Source organism: Hemiscyllium ocellatum, chromosome 37, assembly GCF_020745735.1.
Source record: "Hemiscyllium ocellatum isolate sHemOce1 chromosome 37, sHemOce1.pat.X.cur, whole genome shotgun sequence".
Classification (NCBI taxonomy): domain Eukaryota; kingdom Metazoa; phylum Chordata; class Chondrichthyes; order Orectolobiformes; family Hemiscylliidae; genus Hemiscyllium; species Hemiscyllium ocellatum.
In genome coordinates this window covers 42589534-42611417 of record NC_083437.1, presented here as the reverse complement: position 1 = coordinate 42611417, position 21884 = coordinate 42589534, and the positions used below count along the sequence as shown (strand labels likewise).

The 21884-nt window shown below is 40.6% G+C and overlaps 1 protein-coding gene across 6 annotated transcripts in view; it reads right to left on the bottom strand.

The window, feature by feature from the left end:
• The window catches only part of mib2 (MIB E3 ubiquitin protein ligase 2), a 225266-nt gene that overhangs the window by 115313 nt on the left and 88069 nt on the right, over positions 1 to 21884 (bottom strand). For all 6 annotated transcript variants that reach the window (XM_060851842.1, XM_060851841.1, XM_060851845.1 and 3 more), the window contains one exon: positions 11454 to 11625. In XM_060851842.1, the coding sequence (XP_060707825.1) occupies positions 11454 to 11625 (172 nt within the window). The remainder of the gene's footprint in view (positions 1 to 11453; positions 11626 to 21884) is intronic.

The window sequence follows — 21884 nt, the reverse complement described above, 5'->3', positions numbered from 1 at the left end:
TTATAGGTGTGGAATAAAGATAAAACTAAAGGTTGCTGGCAGATATGCAACTCACTGTGGACATGAGCTGATAAAAATGTTAATTATTTTGGAAGGTAGTTTCATGCCGATAACAGCATTCATAAATACTAAACAGGCTATTACAAGTTTTAAAAAGGGATATTGCTGTTTCAATTTAAATTCAGCCAGTGAAGCTAAACTGTAAATAATGAAGCTGATGTTGGGAGCAATATAACTTTCCATCAATCTCCTGTACGCTTTATTTCACATGGCACTCAATAGGGTTCAAGATTCAGTGGACATATAATTAGATTGATCCCTCAGCTGGTTTGAGATATTGTTCATTTTGGTTTAGAAAAGCAGTATCTTAATACACTGTTTAATAACCTCCACAATTTAAAAGCTTTGATATGATATCTGAGGAAAATTTCTCAGGCGCTAACGGCCACTTCCTGTGCTGTAAAAATTTAGTGTTTCAATGCTTCTCCATATTATTGCTGGTCACACACACCCATATGCCTGACAGACTAAGTAAGGTCCACCCCAAATATCTGCTTCCCACTACAATGTAAAGGAGTCAGAAATTACTGGCCCTGGTCTCAGGCTCCAATTACTGATATGTTAAAGTCCTTACTGTCACTGACAATATGAAATGTCTGAAAAGGGTTGAACTGTCTCACCCTGTCAGCCGGCTATTGTATGCAAATACCAAGAGCCTCTGCATAACCAGACATTAATCACAAATCCATTTCAGGTCTACTTTGAGGTAAAAGTGCATCCATTCCATTCAAAATATGAAAAGACTGCCAGTCATTGTAGAAACCTGACTGACTAGTGAAGCATTTTCACCTGACAAAAATTAAACATTAATATTTAATTCCATTGCCTCAAACATATAAGCAATAAATGAGTAGAAGCACGAATTTCCAAATAATAAAAATAGGATCTCATTAAGGCAATTATTCATGGGAGAGAAATGTGGTTCATACCAACAATTTATATTAAATCGAATGTAATGCAAAGAGATATTAGATCAGTAAACAAAAGCTTGATCAAATAGCTGGTTTCAATGAGTGCCTGAGGTGGTGGTAGGGAATCTGTAATGAGATGTAGATAGGTGAAATAAGTAGGCAAAATTCTGGTAGAAGGTGTATAATGTGGGTAAAGAAGAACGTGTCCACTTTAGCCGGAAGAACAGAAGAGTGGTACACAATTTAAATGTTGCCAGTCTACTGACCTATGAGGTACAGCGCAATCTGGGGGCCCTGGTATATGAATCACACTAAGTTAATACACAGGTACAGCAATTAATTAGGATGGTAAATAAAATGTTAATAATTATTGCAAAGGCAATGGAACATAAAAGCAGGGGAAGTTTTACAGCAGTTGTACAGCATGTTGGTAACTCCAAATCCCAATGACTGTGAATAATATCTCCTTATTTGCAAACAGATCCAATTTTGTTAGTTCAGAAAAGTTCACTTGACTCATTGCTGAGAGGAGGCGTTTACCATACAAGGGAAGGTTGGACAGGCTGAACCTGAACCCATTGGGTTTAGAAGAATTAGAAGTGAAACTGCTGAAACACAAGATCCCGAGGGACTTTGCAGCACAGACTTGAGGAGGACCTATTTTTTGGGAGGGAGATTAGAGTGGGGGACATTTTAAGAATATAAGATTACACAAGATGAAGAGCAATATTTTCTGACATTTGTTAGTTGTGAGGCAAAAATTAAATAGATAAGAAAATCAAACGGGCTTGTATGGTGCATGCTCCTCTGTCCATGAGGTGAGATGAAGGAGGAGGGGAGGAGTGGGTAAAAACTGAGGAATGAGGAGGGAGGGAGGGAGAAGATGGGTTAAAGGGGAGGAGAGAAGAGCAAGGAAGAACGAGAGAGGGGTGGAGGGGGAGGGGAGAGCAAAAGTGGGGAGCAAAACACCCAGCTAGAGGCAAAATTATAGCACTACTTGCAGAGCCAGAAGTGATGTGTCATTAATACACTTCATACTTGCCATGTTCCTGCCTCTAGTTTTTCACTCCTACATGTACATCTACATAGTTGATGGTGAACTTGGCTTGGACAATCACAAAGGCCAACCTCACATCTATAGAATCCATCTACCATGCCCGCTGTCAAGGAAAGGCAGCCAGCTTTCTCAAACCTCTACCATCGGGGAGAAGGGACAGAAGCCTGAACACATGCACCAGCCCATTTCGAAACAGTTTCAACCCTACTGTTGTTAGATTACTGAATGGACTCTCAAACTCTTAGCATTTGCCTGCACCTGTATTTCTGTTTTGCCTCTGTTTACCTATTATTTACTTAGCTATGCTATTTAACTCTGTGATCAGCCTATATTGCTCACAAGTCAAAGCTTTTCACTGTGCCTTGGTACATGTGACAATAAATTCAATTAAACATGGAGTTCTGGGAAAGATGAGCATGAACTTGTGAAACAGCAACATGTTCACACTTTGGGGATGAAAGGGAGTTTGGATATGGAGCAGTAAATGCAAAAGTTGGAGAAGTCACACTACCCAGACATTTTTCCAACTATCTGAAAAAAGGATGCACATCGCCATTCGTTTCCACAACATCAGATTCTATTCAGCAAGTGGGTAACCCAAAGAATTGGCCATACAACTAGTTATCAAGTGTTAGGAAATAGTTTAATTGTGTTACATTGGGAAAATTAAACTGAATTATAACTGTCTGATACAAGTGGATCTTACAAGATTTGGCAATGCAGAGATTAACATCAGAAAAAAGTTGATTATGATATTCTACCCAGAGTGGGAAAGAAGAATGTCAAAGAACACTGATCTCTTTTAAAGGAAATGAACAATAGATAATGATGGAAAGAGATGCCCTGAAGTTATCATCCAGTAAGAAATAGATCAGACTATTCAAACAGTCATGAAGTCAATACATTGGCAAAAAGGAAATCTCAAAAGTAAAAGCACAGAAGGTTGTATCAAAGAACATTATAAAATATACATTTTCCACTAATAAAGAAGATGGCACAGCAAGACTGGAGGGTGACAGAAGACAGGCAACTGAACCCCCGCGAGGAACTGATGTTAATTGCATTTTGAATGCAGGGATAAAAATAAAAGAACCTGGATAAAAAAAGCCTCTGCTTTTTATTTTAAATTTAAGAAAGGCTTCAAGCAAATTTGGACACAATTCCTGAGAGAAAGCTAAGAGAAAATGTTGTCTTACAGTGATCAAGGAGGGAAAGAAAATTCTTAAATGCTCAGGATAAGTGGATTCCAGAGAGCGTGTAAGTACTTGTTTTCCTAGAGGGAAACTGGATAACTCCATGAGCAAGAACGAACCAGAAGGATTAACCAGGAAACAAAAAAATGCTGGGGATCTCAGCGGGTCAGGCAGCATCCATGGAGCGAAAGCAAGCTAATGTTTAAGCCTAGATGACTGTTTATCAGAGCTGACATGAATTGCAGAGGAGCCAGCATTGAGCTCTGGTGAAGTGTCATCTAAGACTCAAAATGTTAGCTTGCTTTCTGTCCATGGATGCTGCCTGACCCGCTGAGATCCCCAGCATTTTTAAGTTTTCAGTGTGGATTTAAGCATCTGCAGTAATTTGCTCTTAGAAGAATTGGCCATTAGGTTAGATATGAAAGGAGGCTCATGTGAAACATAAAACACTAGCAAAGACATGTAGGGCTAAATGGACTGTTGCTGTGATTTAAATTCAATGCACATCTCTGAAGGTATTCAGCGACCTTCATGGAATTATTACATGAAAGTTGCTCATTTTGTAAGTCGTACAGATCTCCCTCATACACAATGACAGGAGTTGGAACAGATAACAAAAAGTAGTAAATCCTCATGGTCTTTATCTTGCGGTTCAAGTCTTAGAAGAAGGGAGTACATCAGAGACTCAACCACCATTGCACATAGCAACTTGGCAAGCTTCTCAGCCAATGTGCTTTCTAATCATATTCTTCCACTCCAGCTCCTACCATTTGACAGCAAGCAACATCACAGACTAACTAAAGATGTTCAAGAAATAAAACTATTATTCAGTTCTGATAATACTTCCTCTCAAGTGAAGATGCATCATGCAAAAGAGAGAATTGAGAAATAGCTAAAGAAAAAAAACACAGGGATTTTATATTTGAAACAAATGCCTTCTGTGCAAATGATGCTTTGCTCCCAAATGATGAGCCTGTAGAATTTATGTTAATCTGTGGGTGTGCACATTGTTTAATGCCTTCATATTTCTTTACCACACATATCATTAATTCAATTTCCAATAACTCAGTGAAACAAAAAAAAATGAAAGTAAATGCGAGAGAAAATAAAACTGCTACTAAAGACCACATTTCTGAAGTAACTAAAATTATAAATTAGGTGAAGATTTTTTATCAAAAACTCTTCCCACATCCACAGAAAAACAAATGCAGATATTTAGAATTTATTTGCTAAAATTCCAAGGTTGGTTCCCATTTTAGCACAAAATAGTGCGGGGACACCAAAATTAAAATAGAAAATGTTATATATACACAAACTCAGGTGATGAACAGCTAGAATGAATGATAAACTAATAGAATGCTGAGATTGAACATAATTTGTGCACACTCTCCTAGCTCTGCAGCCTCCTACTACCCTGGTGGGTTTTTTACTTCCTCCACTTGCCAACAGCCCTGTCTAGTGCCTGATCTCAGCTCACTAAGTGCAGCAAAAACTAAAGAAAATAAAGAAAGGCTTGCATTCATTTAGTGCCTTTCAAAACTGCCAGCCATCTTCAAATATTTTACACCTAATGAAGTACTTTTAAAGTGCAGTTGCTATCATAATGCAGGAAGTACATCAGTTAACTTGTCATTTATGGGATTTTGCTGAGCACAACAGTTAGACAAACTATTATGAGATGCTGATGGAGGGATTAATATTGGCGAAAATGCTGGCAATAACATTTCTCTCTCTCCCCCACCCACCCCCTTCTTTGAATACTGCTATAGGATCTTTCATATCTACTAGAACAAACAGATAAAGCCTTGGTGTAACATCTCAGCATGAGATGGCACTTCTGATGGTACAGCTCATCCTCAGTAACATCAGCTTTGGTTTTTGTGCTTAAGTGTTGGATTGGGATTTGAACTCTGAACCTTCTGATTCAGAAGTAGCTGTGCTACCCAGTTAAGGCCAGCACACAAACAACCACAAAAATGACCATGAATCAACAGTTCAAACAGTCTGACATTCCAAAACTGCCTTGATCCAAAACCACACATTTTTGAGAGACCTATTCACTCTGCTCTAACACCAAAATGAATACTAAAAACGTAAATATTCATTAATGCCCAATTAGTGAAATCAATCCAAAAAGACCATTCACTGTGCTAAAATGTTAGGGCATGCAAAGCTAAATGTATAGGGGAAAATAAACAAGCATACTTCACCCTGTGTACCTACAATTATAAATTAATTGAAGCCTCCTGTTTATCTCCTTTTAAGTATGGAATATATCATACTGAGAATAGGAATCAGGTTAATTCTTCAATGTGCATAAACAGTGCAAAGCCTCCTCGATCATGAACATAATATCTGCATAGTGCAAAAGCTTGGCTCTCCATGTTAACGCAGTGAAAATAGCCTATACCAAATCCCTCAGAATGCTGTGTAAAAGTAATATGAATACATCATTCCCCTCTACATTTTATCTCAATTTCACCTGGCTACCAGAATCGCCAGTTCCAGAGTTTATTTTCTTCCTTCTCAATGAGAGAAAAACAGCCGGTCTGCAAAAGTGCGATTAACCGCAGTCTTGACAGGCATAACAAGCTTTTCCACCATCTCCAGGATAAAATAACTCAGATCACCTCGAACAGACGATAAACAAGCATGTGCAGTTCATATCTGACACGGACAGCCTCCGACCCCTTTTCACAACGGATCAGTGTTTCTAAATGCAGCCCAAACCCTTTTAATAAATAGCTTTAATTCTTTTTAATGATTATTTCTAAATACTTAGTTACAAAGACATTTTAATACCTGCGTCTTTTTAATATGTCCCGTCATTTGCCAAATAACCTTTATAAGAAACATTGGCCAAAAATGCAGCACCATTAATTTTTTTTTACTTAAGAGATGATTTTATGACTGCTCCAAAGTAGAATTTAAGGCAGGGAAACATCACCACCCAGCTTCCAGTTAATGTGGCTCTGATATCTACCAGCGCACATAATGCCCCTACAATCCCAATAGAGTCTATGATGCCAACTTGGCAATTGCACTGGAGGCTGCCAGTTTATTCAAGGTTAATCCCAACTTTCCACGTGCACATGAACTCAGCTACTGGCATGAAACGGTGATCTGGCATTTTCTTTTAGGAATTTGTAATATTCGGCAGGTGGGGGAGAGGGTTGAATTTCACCACGGTCTTGGCATGAGCCCAACTTACTCTCTTGGGTTGGAGTCAATTACACGTATAGGGTTGTCTGAGGAGTTCAACTTCGAACAAAGACAAAATGGTCAACTACTAAATCCCTGTCCACTATGCTCATCCTCCAGACTTTCAGTTTCAGCTTTGCAAGCAAAGGCATTACCAACTTACAGCTGCTTCCATTTCTGAATGATGGGAGGACACAAGGCTTTGGACAGCAGCTGATTGGCTATCTGCCTCAAATTTATTAACTAAATGCATGGGAAGTGTGAACAAAACATTGAGAAGTTGTTGCTGTAGGAAATAAATAACAAGGTGTTACTTGTCCCTCTTCTATTATATCTAACTGCTCGATTTCATTTAAGGACAGATCTGCCAGATCCATGAAAACGTTTGGCTTTGTGGCAGGTATGGACTTTGCACCCTTTAAAAATTCCCCTTCCATTCCTGGTGCTATGATGAGCCATTAGCTCTGGGAACCAGCCTTACACACGCAACTGACTCCAACCCAAGAGAGAGTTAGGCTCAGGCCAAGACCATGCTGAAACCCCACTCCATCTTGTTCAGGTGGGAGAAAAAAAAATCCTGGAACCCACAATTCGGAAAGGATATTCAGCAGAAGCAGAACTCAACATACTCCAACAGAAAGTTGTATTGATAGTAGACAGAGATGCAGTCCTTCGAAGTGAAGGGTAGTATATTGTTGGGAAACATTATAAACACAAGTATTAAAACAATTTTTGAATCCATAGCTTTTGATCATCATGATAAAAGACCATTACTTTCCACATGTAAGATGTTGATCTTGGCTAGGTTCAAAATAGATGTATTAGGGTTACTAGTTACACAGACACTAATACTCCAAGTCAGCTACATAGTTAAGAACAATATTGGGTGTCTGAAAAATGTTCATCTACACATGCATCAACAGAAAATGGAGCTGCAGTTTGCTCAATGTTGTGCTTTGAAATAAATGTAGCATTACAAATTTTCAGATTATTTTTGAATTTTGAAAAAATTCAATATTGGGAAATAAGCAATTTCAAGTCACAGGCATCTATTACACTATTACAATTATCTAGAACAAATGTATTTCGTCTAACCACCTGATCGGTTGAACTAGTATATGCTTCAAGCACAGAGGCTTCAACTGTACAATAATCTAACAGCAGGGCTCTTATGGCACAGTGGTACTATTTCTATTTCTGAGTCAGAAGGCGTGGGTTCAAATCCCACCTGATCTCGAAGCATGTAATAACACCATGGACTAGATTGCTTAGAAACATCTACAGCATTCCAATATTAAACCATATGTAATTGAGCTATAAAACAATGTAGCAACAATTTGATGACATCACACAGGTAAAGTTGGCCTTATTTGACACCAACAAACATGCACAGATGTAACATTCTCTACTCCATATCTAGGTCAATTATAATCAACATAATACAGCTCTAAGATTTATTAACTCAGCATAGACTAAGATTAAAACTGAGATCCTCCTATCTATCTAGCCCATTTACCCACTGAGAAAAATACAGGTACAACTCTTGCACTAGCAGTAAGTGCTAGGATCAGTAGCAGCAACATTTCAGTATGGTACCACAAATTATCAAACGATCCTTAAATTTTAATGAAGAAAGGACCATGTTCTCTATACTTAATTTCTATTTTCCCCAAACTTAATGAATTTCTTCTATCCTTGCCAGAATGCTTTCACTGTTTCTGGGGTGCAATTCATGCATGAACTCTCAAAGCAAGACTTTAAAGCTGTGGACAAGATGCGCTCAATTGCTTTTCCCGGTGCTGCAATTATCCTATGATTTGCACTGGAAGCCTGCTCTTACCCAATTTCATGCACTTACAAGCAGAGGGTAAAAAGCAGAGCCATTGCCAAAGGCAATGCAGACAAACTTAGCACCCAAAAACTATTCCCAATTTATATTTGACTCAGTACTAACCAAGAAAAGAATGCAGACTGGGGCATCATGGTTCAATGGTTTTTACCAGACCATTTCATTAGTGTTCAGTTCTCAAAATAACTCCTTATTGAATGAGAAGCCCTCGCACAAGTCAGCTTTCAGGTTCACAAGTGTAGCTAATGGTTCTTCATGAAGCACGCGCTCTAATATGATCTTTGCTCCTTTTACAGTATTTATCCTTTAATGAAGATTTAACTTTTAATAAAAGATGGTCACTAAGCAAACTAAAATCTGTCGCTGGCATTTCTGATTTGCAGGCTTAATTAGCCAGAAGGTTACTGCACAAAATATAATAATTTCAAAAGCGGTACAAACATTATGCTGAAATTGTCTTCACATCAGAATGCTTGGTTACATTTTGGAACAAAAGCATGTTGAAATGTGAAAGCTGATGACACTTATCTGGGTTAGATTAACCGACTGGAATTTGAAACATCTTGACTTTTCATTTGGCTTTCAGACCCACAAATTTAATCCTACAGCACTATCATCTTAGACATGTAATCATTAAGTCCTATATACCAAAATGACAGTCATTTATGATGTTCACATAGTGTTTCATCATTTAATGTTTTACTGGAGATCCAAATTAACTATGAGGCCTGATTAATAGCATTTTTAAATGATGATGATGATCAGATTTGTCAGGAGAACTTTTGTAAAAAGATGATGTTTCTGTAATTTAGAAAAGACTTTAAAGAGGTTAGTTTGTCTCGTCTATTCTTGAAAACATAAGATTGAGAGTACACAAAAAGGGCAACACGTAAATCCTGACTGCGTATCTTAATATTAGATTAACTCACACTTGCTATGTGTCAAATAAATTTATACAAAGGGATTTGCCCTCTCCAGGCAAAACATTGATGATTATATTTATTTTTCAAATGTGCAATGTTGATGAGTTGGGTCTGGAGTAAATGCAGCCTTGCATTGCACAAGAGTAATCAAAAACATGGGGGTTATTTAAGAGCCCATCATGCATCTACCATGCAACTTCTCAATCAATTAGAACTAACTTGTCAGTCATCAGCACTCCTTTTCTCATGCAGTACAAGTTACTGCTTGCTTTTAAATTCTTGAATCTGTCCTAAACGCAAAGCAAAAGCTCCAACAGTGTCTCTCTTTTTACAGCAATCCTCAATTTCTGTACCAAATGATTAATCATTGATTGGAGAGATTCAAACAAGAATTGCCAGACAGTTGACATGGCTAATTAGAAATTGTTGACATTGAGAACAGTGAAGGGTCAAACAGAATTCTCTGCAAATGCAGGTGCAACAATTCACCAACTTACAATATCTACATGCAGCATAGAAAGGAAAAATTGGATATATCAGGAGTTGGAGGGAAGAGATGACATTAAATTACTCTTAGATCTGGATGGAACAGTAACTAAATACTGTAATACAACTAAAACTCAAGTTGGATGAACCACTGAGTATTGCAAGAGAACTAAGTCAGCTTTCAGACTTTAAACGACAGTAACAGATCATTCAAATTTTATTTCATTAGGATATAGAGTTGAAAAATGTGGTGCTGGAAAACACAGCAGGCCAGGCAACATCCGAGGAGCAGAGAATCGACATTTCAGGCATAAGCCCTTCTTCAGGAATTCCTGAAGAAGGGCTTATGCGCAAAACGTCGATTCTCCTGCTCCTCGGATGCTGCCTGACCTGCTGTGTTTTCCAGCACCACATTTTTCAACTCTGGCCTCCAGCATCTGCAGTCCTCACTTTTTCTCTTCATTAGGATATAAGCTAATAACTATTGTCAGGTAGCTACTATTCTTTATTTTATGGATATTTATTCGCAAAAGTAAATGAAAAAAAAAATTCTTTTTCTCTTTCCATCCTTAAGATCAGTGTTATGCTCAGAACACTCACCCTTTGAAAAACCAAATTGCTACCGTTCATCTGAGAATGTAAGCTTGCTGTGGAAGTAGATTATTTAATGATGACGAGACAAATATACTTTACAACAGGCAACAGGATAGGGATCAGGAATAGGAAACCCTCCTGGACCCAGACTAAAAATCCTCCTGATTAATCTAAGCAAGTACTCATCAACAAGAATGTTCAGGAGCCATTTTCTAAATTCTCTTCTCAGCAAACGTGATACTGAAAGCAAGAAATGGCTGACCTCATTTTTGATGGACGCAAGGCCATTGACAAAGCAACCGAGTCCTTTATTGGTCAGGGCATTGAGTATAGGAGCTGAGAGGCTGTGTTGCGACTGTACAGGACATTGGTTAGGTTATTCTTGGAAAACAGCATTCAATTCTGATCTCCCTCCAATAGGAAGAATGTTGTGAAACTTGTACGGGTTCAGAAAAGATTTACAAAGATGCCGCTAGGGTTGGAGGGTTTGAGCTATAGGGGGAGGCTGAATAGTCTGGGGCCTTTTTGCTCCTCGAGCAATGGAGGCTGACGGATGACCTTGTAAAAGGTCTATAAAATTGAGGACATAGATAGGGTGAACATCCAGAGTATTTTCCCAAAAGTAGGGGAGTCCAAAACTAGAAGCATTGGTTTAAGCTGAGAGGAAAAAGATTTAAAAAGGACACAAGGGGTATTGTTTTTTCAAGCAGAGGTGGTTCGTGTATGGAATGAGTTACTAGAGAAAGTGATGTCTTCTGCTACAATTACAATATTTAAAGGGCATCTGGATGGGTATGCAAATAGGGAGGGCTCAGAGGGATCTGGGTCAAGTGCTGGAAAATGGAACTATATTAATTTAGGACACCATGTCAACATGGAAGTGATGGTCCAAAGGGTCTGTTTCCATGCTGTACACCTATGATTCATCTCAATTTTAACATGGGGCAGAAAACAACTGGTCTGCAGTCCCTACATGATACATCACAACATCTGTGAATTCAAGACAACTGCGATATTGGAGCAAATGCATTAACCACCTTCAGCTTTGTACAAGACAAAAGATGCAAAATAAATTTCAGCCTTGCCAGCAATATCCACATCCCATGAAACAACGAAAAGAATTTGTATTCATGGTACTGTCATTCAAGTAAAGAGGAATTGAATAAAGTAGTTACTTACGCTTGAGAATGTGCTGTCTCATAGCGCTCAAACGGATGAGTAAGATCATGCTTGTTGATCATGTAACATTGTGTGCACAGGTCATAGTCAAAACAGACTTGACATTTCCATCGCATCCCCATGATCCCATGCTTCTTGCAGCAGTCACAGATGATGTTTGGATGACGCACACCTAAAGTGAAAAGACAAAAATCTCAAACATCTTTTGAAAATCTGTCTATTAAACCCTCAACCTGTTAACATTGTTGCACCCCCAGCTCATTCAAAACAAGAAGCAATCCTAACATTGCAAGACCTGTTAAGCAGAATATGCCGAATCTGAAATCTGAAGGAAAAAAAGAAAACGTTAGAAACACTCAGCAGGTCAGGGCAATAATCTTTCGTTAAAATTAGGAAATGAGAGAGCACGAAGTAGGTGGAAGCTAAAGTCGGTGCTCAGATAGGAAGGCAAGAGGGAGAAATGACAAAAGAACCAGGTCTTCAGAACTAACATCCCACTCCCCTTCTCACCACATACATCCTGTGCCTGCTGGAAAGGTAACTGCTGTCCTTTTACTTTCTCTCTCATCATCATTATTTAAACCCCAAACCTGCCTTTCGGGTAAAGCAGTGATTTACATGTATTTCCTCTAATATTTGCTGCTTACAATGCAATCACCTCTCCATTGGGGAAATCAAACTCAAAGCAGGTGGATACTTTGTGAACCACCCTTATTCAGTTCACAAGCGTAACACTGAGCTTACAGTGGCTATGATGTCAAGGACTATCATTCTTCTCTCACCTTTGAATTCAGCTCTTTTGTCCATGTTTGATCCAAGGCTGTAATGAGGTCAGGAGCTGAGTGGCCCTGGCAGAACCTGAACTGGGCGTCACTGAGCAGATTATTGCTGATCAGGTGCTGCTTGATAGCACTGTTGATGACCCCTTCCATCATTTTACTGATGATCGAGTGTACACTGATGGGGCAGGAACTGACTAGGTTGGATTTGCCCTGCTTTGTGTGTACAGGAGATACCTGGGCAATTTTCCACATTGTCAGGTAGATGTCAGCGTTGTAACTATACTGGAAGAACTTGGCTAGGGAAGCAGCAAGTTCTGGAACACAGATCTTCAATACTATTGCTACAATATTGTCAAGGCCCATAGCTTTGGCCTCTAACTGTTTCTTGATATCACGTGCAGTGAATCAAATTGGCTGAAGACTTGCACTGGAGAGAGCAGAGCTGGATCACCCACTTGGCTCTTCTGGTTGAAGTTTGCTAGAAATGCTTGCGGGCTGATATATTGGTCTCTTCCATCGTTGAGGAGGGGGATATTTGTGGACCTCTTCCTCCAATGAGAGGTTTAATTGTCCATGACCATACAGGACTGGATGTGACAGGTTTGCAGAGGTTAGAGATTTGTTTGTGGGATTACTTCACGATGAAGCAACCGCAAATATATTCAATGGGAGAAGTAAAACAGATACTTTCAAAATCTGGACTGGGGTCAGGCAAAACTGTGCAATAACCTCCACACTATCTACAATCTATCTTATAACACTTTAATCTCAGTTGCATCGGTGCCAAAAATTAAACAGACTATAGAACCATCAGCTCCCGGTCTCTTCTGCTCACTGGTTTCCCTTTCCAAAGTCACAGTGCAGGGGGAGGGCTCTGGAGATGAGCACTGAAGCAAAATGAGCAGCTTTGCTTTGTGGAAGGTGAGCTGGAGAAGCAACATAGAGGCCAGAGATCCAGAGGCCCTAGGTCAGAAGGTTAGCAACAAGATGGAGAATGAGGGAATGGTGGAGGCAACTCCAAAAAGGCATCCATAAGGTCACATTGACACACGTCAGCACTCCCAGCAAGAAGTGACTTTTAAACCAAAACTCCCTACACTCATCAGGAATATGGGTCCCATTAACTGGTTGATGTTAAAGCAGAACAAATTAAAACAAGGACGTACTGTACTTAGAAAGTAATTTGTCAGTTCAAAGTATTTTCACTCGATCTCCCTTATAGTGTATCGTCACAGCAAGTGCACAGGGTATAAGTAACTGAGCTCCAGACCTCAATACACTGAAAACACCAGGAACTGGGTGATCCTAAGCCCACATCTACAGCCACTCCCTTTAGGGAAACATTTGTTCGAGACATCCCCACAGACTGGAGAAAACAAATGTACACAAAACAGGACGGTATTTATAACTTAATAGTAAGGTTCTGGGACGGGTTGCTGAGCGGAGACCTTGGATTGCAGGTTTATAGCTCCTTAAAAGTGGAGACCCAGTTAGATAGAACAGTGAAGGCGGCATTTGATATGCTTATGTCTATTGGTCAGTCATCGAGTATAGGAATTGCGGCTGTACAGGACATCAATTAGGCCACTTTTAGAATACTGGGTGCAATTCTGGTCTCCCTACCATAGGAAGGATGTTGTGAAACTTGAAAGGGTTTAAAGAAGAGTTACAAGAATGTTGCCAGGATTGGAGGGTTTGAGCTAGATGGAGAGGCTGAATAGGCTGGGGCTATTTTCCCCGGAGTATCGAGGTCTGAGGGGTGACATTACACGGGTTTATAAAATCAGAAGGGGCATGGATAGGATAAATAGTCAAGATCTTTTCTCTAGGGTGGGAGGGACCAAAACTAGAGGGAATTGTTTAGGGTGAAAGGAAAAAGATATAAAAGGGACCTAAGGGGCAACATTTTCATGTAAAGGGTAGTGCATGTATGAAATGAGCTTCCTGAGGAAGTGGAGGAGGCTGGTACAATTGCAACATTTAAAAGATATATGGAAGGGTTTAGAGGGATATAGCTCAAATGCTGGCAAATGGGACTAGATTTACCCAGGATATCTGGTCAACATAGAAGAGTTTGACTGAAGGGTCTGTTTCTGTGCTACACAGCTCTGAGAGACTATTCCTGTGTAACCAGCGACGTGCAATGCTTTGTCCAGAATTGCAGGTTTGAGATGTAACAATTCCAAATACAATTCAGATTTAGAGTTTTAACCAGTTTGAAAGCAGCACTGTCCAAAGTGGCACAAAACCATGTTGTCTGAAGAGACAGCTGGACAGAGCTTCCACAACAGCAATCAGACATCTCACTAGTGATCCCAAACATGGTTTCAATAATGGCATCTAGTTTGTCAGTGCACAAGGGTTTACACATCTGCAATCCATGGTTATAAAAGACCTACTGGATGCCCTCAAAATGGGGATGCACAGACCCAAATGCAGCATTTTTTTCCTTTTAGCTAGCTGCTCTACTGCTGTACAGTAGATACAAAAAAAATTACAAGTAGTTAAATCTGTTCGCCTGCTTCAAATAGCTCAAACTGTCATTTTTGGGCACTGACTCAACAGTAACTAGAGGCCAAAACCCAGTATGCACAAGCATGCAGAGGACAGAGAAATAGGCAAAGTTGAAAATGGTATTCCTTTTGGTGGGATTAACATTCATGCAATGATAAATTTGTGGTCTCAATTATACAGCAGATCCCAGAATGACATAAGCATTTTGCAACTTCATCTCTCTTTGACACGGGGAAGTTATTTTTATGGAAACTTGACACAGGAATCTAGAGGCCATTCAGATTATTTAAACTTTGGAAGGTATATATTTCCACTGTGAGCTCTAATATAAGCAAGCCCCAATCTGAACTCAAATATAGGTCAAAGAAAATAGCAGGGAGTGTTTAATATAGTGGGACCTCCAGGAAGAGATGTGGCTCAAATAGGAGACACTGCACACAATAGTAGATAAAAACAATGACTGCAGAAGCTGGAAACCAGATTCTGGATCAGTGGTGCTGGAAGAGCACAGCAGTTCAGGCAGCATCCAACGAGCAGCGAAATCGACGTTTCGGGCAAAAGCCCTTCATCAGGAATAAAGGCAGTGAGCTGGAAGCATGGACTCCCTGAGATTCTTGTAGAGAGAGAAGGAAAACTTCTTCAAGGCAGGCATCCTTGCAAGAGGATTCGCAGTAGGGTTAAAATCAACTAGGTAAAAACAATGACTGCAGATGCTGGAAACCAGATAGAGTTATAGATTGAAAGTCTAAGACCATCCCACAATACAGACTGGAGTCATTTTGGAAACTAAACTGGATGTGATCATATCAACACCATTCTGCATTGTTGGATCCCAATATTTTGTTATAGATAGAATCATACAGCATGGAAACAGACTCTTCAGTCCAATTCATCCACCCATACCAAACTAAATTAGTCCCATTTGCCTGTGTTTGGCCTAATCCTCTCTAAACCTTACCTATTCATGTACCTGACCAATTGTCTTTTAAATGCTATAAATGTACCTGCACCTACCATTACCTCCGGTCGTACATTGTGTGGAAAAGCTGCCCCTCAGGTCCCTTTTCAATCTTTCTCCTCACGTTATACACAATCCCCCTAGTTTTGAATGCCCCAACACTAGAACTGGCTCAAAAGGTAGAAGACAGAGGGTGGTGGTGGAGGGTTGTTTTTCAGACTGGAAGCCTGTGACCAGTGGAGTGCCACAAGGATCGGTGCTGAGCCCTCTACTTTTTGTCATTTACATAAATGATTTGGATGCGAGCATAAGAGGTACAGTTAGTAAGTTTGCAGATGACACCAAAATTGGAGGTGTAGTGGACAGCGAAGAGGGTTACCTCAAATTAGAACAGGATCTTGACCAGATGGTTCAATGGGCTGAGAAGTGGCAGATGGAGTTTAATTCAGATAAATTCGAGGTGCTGCATTTTGAGAAAGCAAATCTTAGCAGGATTTATACACTTAATGGTAAGGTCCTAGGGAGTGTAGCTGAACAAAGAGACCTTGGAGTGCAGGTTCATAGCTCCTGGAAAGTAGAGTCGCAGGTAGATAGGACAGTGAAGGCGGCGTTTGGTATGCTTTCCTTTATTGGTCAGAGTATTGAGTACAGGAGTTGGGAGGTCATGTTATGGCTGTACATGATATTGGTTAGGCCACTGTTGCAATATTGCGTGCAATTCTGGTCTCCTTCCTATTGGAAAGATGTTGTGAAACTTGAAAGGGTTCAGAAAAGATTTACAAGGTTGTTGCCAGGGTTGGATGATCTGAGCTATAAGGAGAGGCTGAACAGGCTGGGGCTGTTTTCCCTGGAGCATTGGAGGCTGAGGGGTGACCTTAGAGGTTTACAAAATCATGAGGGGCATGGATAGGATAAATAGGCAAAGTCTTTTCCCGGAGGTCGGGGAGTCCAGAACTAGAGGGCATAGGTTTAGGGTGAGAGCGGAAAAGATATAAAAGAGACCCAAGGGGCAACTCTTTCACACAGAGGGTGGTACATGTATGGAATGAGCTGCCAGAGGATGTGGTAGAGGCTGATACAATTGCAACATTTAAGACGCATTTGGATGGGTATATGAATAGGAAGGGTTTGGAGGGATATGGGCTGGGTTGGACCGAAGGGTCTGTTTCCATGCTGTACATCTCTAGGACTTTAAAACAATGTTCTTGTGTTACTGAACTCTGCTATCTAAACATGGCATTACTGCCTTAAAAACAATAACATCTGGATAGATTTGTTGTAATTATTTAAAGTTATGTTACCCACTAACAGAAGTAGAAAAAGCATGCATCAACTCAAAGCAATCCCAAAGCCTGTTATCAATCAGAAACCTAACTACCCTTCATTTATCATGAATATTTAGATACCAAGTGTAACTGTATGAAAGTAGTTTCATAATTCAATTGTCAAATATTGATCCAGAAACGTGAGCGCTCATGAGTGTTTTCTCCATGGCTAAATAATGAGGTACCCAGGATGATAGGGTTCAAACCTCAAGGCAACGTGGTCACCTGACAAATAGGAGCAGGAGATCAAGATACACCCAGATCACAGCAGTACGCAGGGATTGCTCCACAGCTTGGCTTCAGAGTCAGGGATCGGGGCTGCAAATACAGGCGGCAATAGGTAGGAGGGGGTGGAGGCAGCAGATACAAATTCCTTCATTTTGGGCTCAGACGAACCACTGAGCCAAGGTCCACATTCAGGTAAATTGAATATATTCCTGGTTGATACCTGCTCCCATGCAAGTGCAGCCAGTCAGGTTAATATCTTATAAGCAAAGGGGCTGCCAACAGACATTCAGCACCTTTTGGTGAATATTTCAATGCCCGCTTCAGATGTGGGCATGTATTTTTATTTCCTTACTCAATACAGTGGGCATCACGTTTCCAGTCATTGAGACCATCACTACTTTTCTCATTTTTGGTTTGGAACAGAAAGTTGCAATTGAGAACTGAACTTTGTACAGCAGCTCATTTATGAAAAAATGATTGAACAAGATAAAGATGTTTGCTGCAGGGAATGGTTCTGGAAAGACAATGTAGGTTAATTACTGCTATATGGATAGTGTGGGTGGTTCAGCCCTAAGCTGTTGCTGTGCTGAGGGATAGCAGCTAATTGGATGCTGAATCTGTGGTCAAGGGAGATCAGGTGCTGGACAGCCAACTACAGCAAATGTTAGAAAACAGAGTGAACTGGTTCAGTGTGGATTTTGAGCAGGAGGCTTCCAGATTTTGTTCTGGAAGCTTCTAGATGACGTTGCTTTTTGGTTCGTACTCTCTAGTTATTTACATGCTACTGACTTTTTGAAAATCAAGAAAAGAATACCAGTTTGTAAGAAATAAATAAAAGTTTCTGAAGGTCTTTGGAAGCTGTTTGCATTGACCAGTGAATTTGGAATTCAAACGAGTTATACAGTCCAAGTTGCTGTCATACAACCCATCATCCTGGAATTTTGACAAGGCCAGTTTCATTATTAAAAGAGTTACCAAACTGACAAATTACAATTCTTTTATTTTCTTTCTTAATTTATGCCTTACTTATACTGGTTTGTCTGCCAGTGAGAGTGGGAGCATATGATCAAAGAAATTTGGGCTTAAATCGTAGATATTAGTTAGATTGTCTTTTAGTTTATTTGTGTGCTGTTAGTATTACCTTTTTAATAAGAAATTGTTAAATTCTGTTCAAGTTGTAAACTTTGAGTCCATGATCTGTTATTTTGATAGTCTGGTTCGGAACAACTGAGCAATATTGAGTGTCACTGAACATTTTCATTTCACTATGTTGCAAATGCAGTGATAGTGAGGCTGTCTTGGTTAGATTTGTTATCATGTCATAACAGGCACAACCATGTATAGATGTGAATATAGGAGGAATGCTTAGTAAATTTTCACATGATACGAAAATAGCGAGGGAGTGGATAGTGAAGAGGAATATCTCAGGGTACCAGGGGACCTTGATCAGGGAGTGGCAGTTAGAGTTTAATTTAGATAAACGTAAGGTCATAGAGTCAGATGTACAGCATGGAAACAGACCCTTCGGTCCAACCCCTCCACACGGACCAGGTATCCCAACCCAATCTAGTCCCACCTGCCAGCACCTGCCCATATCCCTCCAAACCCTTCCTATTCATATACACACCCAAATATCTCTTAAATGTTGCAATTGCACTAGCTTCCACCACTTCCTCTAGCAGCCCCACCCATACCCGTACCACCCTCTGCATGAAAAAGTTGCCCCGTAGGTTTCTTTTATATCTTTCTCCTCTCATCCTAAACCTATGCCCTCTAGTTCTGGACTCCCCGACCCCAGGGAAAAGACTTTGCCTATTTATCCTATCCATGCCCCTCAATTTTGTAAACCTATAAGGTCACCCCTCAGCCTCCGACGCTCCAGGAAAAACAGTCCCAGCCTGTTCAGCCTCTCCCTGTAGCTCAAAGACTCCATCCCTGGCAACATTCTTATAAATCTTTTCTGAACCCTTTCAAGTTTCACAACATCTTTCCAATAGGAAGGAGACCAGAATTGCATGCAATATTCCAACAGTGGCCTAACCAATGTGCTGAACAACTGCCACATGACCTCCCAACTCCTGTACTCAATACTCCAACCAATATAAGAAAGCATACCAAACGCCTTCTTCATTGTCCTATCTACCTGTGACTCCACTTTCCAGGAGCTATGAACCTGTACTCCAAGGTTTCTTTGTTCAGCAACACTCCCTAGGACCTTACTATTAAGTGTATAAATCCTGCTAAGATTTGCTTTCCAAAATGCAACATTTATCTGAATTAAACTCCATCTGTCACTTCTCAGCCCATTGGCCCATCTGGTCAAGATCCTGTTGTAATCTGAGGTAACACTCTTTGCTGTCCACTACACCTCCAATTTTGGTGTCATCTGCAAACTTACTAATTGTACCTCGTATGCGCGCATCCAAATAATTTATGTAAATGAAAAAAAGTAGAGAACCCAGCACAGCACTAAGATGCTGCATTTTGGAAAGGCAAACCAAGGCAGGACTTATACACTTAAATGGAAGGACCATGGGGAGTGTTGCCAAGCACAAAAACCTAGGGATACAGGTGCATAGTTCCTTGAAACTGGAGTAGCAGGTAGACAGGGTGGTAAAGGCAGCATGTGGCACACTTGCTTTCATTGATCAGTGCACTGAGTAGAGGAGTTGGGAGGTCTTGTTGTAGCTCTTCAGGACAGTGGTTAGCCCAGTTTGAGAATATTGCATTCCATTCTGGGTTCCCTGATATAGGAAACATGCTGTTAAACTTGAAATGGTTCAGAAAAGATTTACAAGGATGTTACTGGGTTTGCAGGGTTTGAGCTATAGGGAGAGGCTGAATAGGCTGAGGCTGTTTTCCCTGGAGCGTCAGAGGTTGAGGACTAATCTTAGAGGTTGAGAAAATCATGAGGTGCATGAATAGGTTGAATAACCAAATTTTTTTTTAAACCCCCAGAGTAGGGGAGTCCGAAACTAGAGGACATTGGTGTAAAGCGAGAGGAGAAACTTTTAAAAAGGGATCTGAGGGACACTGTTTTCATGCAGAGGGTGGTGTGTGTTTGGAAAGAGCTGCCAGAGGTGGTGATGGAGGTTGGCATTCAGTCAGTAAAACTTTCAAAAGGTGGCTTTTAAAACAGGTTCCACTGTTTTGACACAAACTATTCAGCTGTAAAGAGATAATGGACCTGTATACTTTCAACTGGTGAAAGTCAACTTTAAAAAAGGTTAGGTTAACAAATTTTACTTCTTAGCAAAATTTTATGCAAACTGAGAATGGCATCGCTGGGAAAGCTTCCTTTGGCAGAAATAATAGCAACATTTAAATAATTACAACATTTAAAAGGCACCTGGATTGATACATAAACAGGAAAGGTTTAGCGGGATATGGGTTAAATACTGGTAAATGGGACTAGCTAAATTAAAGATATCTGCTAGGCATGAAAGAGTTCCATCGAAGGGTCTGTTTCCGTGCTATAAAACTCTAACTATATCACACAATTCCTACTGGTGACATTGAGGACTTCATAGTCTGAAAGACATTAAGTCATGAACTTTTCAATCATATTCACAATTTACATCCTAAGGTCTCCCCATACAGTACATACACTTGCTAGCAAAATAAACACTTTCGTATTTTACACTGATGCAACATTAATTTACAATTAAAACTAATGGGCAAATTCAAAATCAGTGTCATTATTTGTAGATGCTGGTTTGTTTATCACACATGTACATTCAAATATTAAATTACAACATAACTATTTGAGATTATTTTTAACTTAACTCACAGGCTAAGAGATCTACAGGATCAGGTTGCACATTAGTTTTGCATCTAGCCAACAATGACTCCGGACTGCTGGTATGTGTAACTTCAGGGTGGCACCAATACGCAGATTTCTGCCCAGCAAGTTAGGCTGAAATTGTGTCCATTATGACTATTACAACGTATGGAATATCTAAAGGGGAATCTGAAGAACACATCTGCCAAGATAGAATTTCTATCAAAACAGGCAACTAAATTCAAGGCGCGGTGGTAGTTTGGCGCACTGACCTGTAAGGCGCGGTGGTAGTTCGGCGCACTGACCTGTACACCGCTGAAGCCAAACGCCAGCTCGCAGACGCCTCCTCTTATCGCCCCCTTGACCACGACCCCACCTCCCACCACCAAACCATCATCTCCCAGACCATCCAGGACCTCATCACCTCAGGGGATCTCCCATCCACCGCCTCCAACCTCATAGTCCCACAACCCCGCACCGCCCGTTTCTACCTCCTGCCCAAAATCCACAAACCTGCCTGCCCCGGCCGACCCATTGTCTCAGCCTGCTCCTGCCCCACCGAACTCATCTCCCAATACCTCGACACGGTCCTGTCCCCTTTAGTCCAAGAACTCCCCACCTACGTTCGGGACACCACCCACGCCCTCCACCTCCTCCAGGATTTTCGCTTCCCCGGTCCCCAACGCCTTATTTTCACTATGGACATCCAGTCTCTGTACACCTCCATCCCCCATCACGAAGGACTCAAAGCCCTCCGCTTCTTCCTTTCCCGCCGCACCAACCAGTACCCTTCCACTGACACCCTCCTTCGACTGACTGAACTGGTCCTCACCCTGAATAACT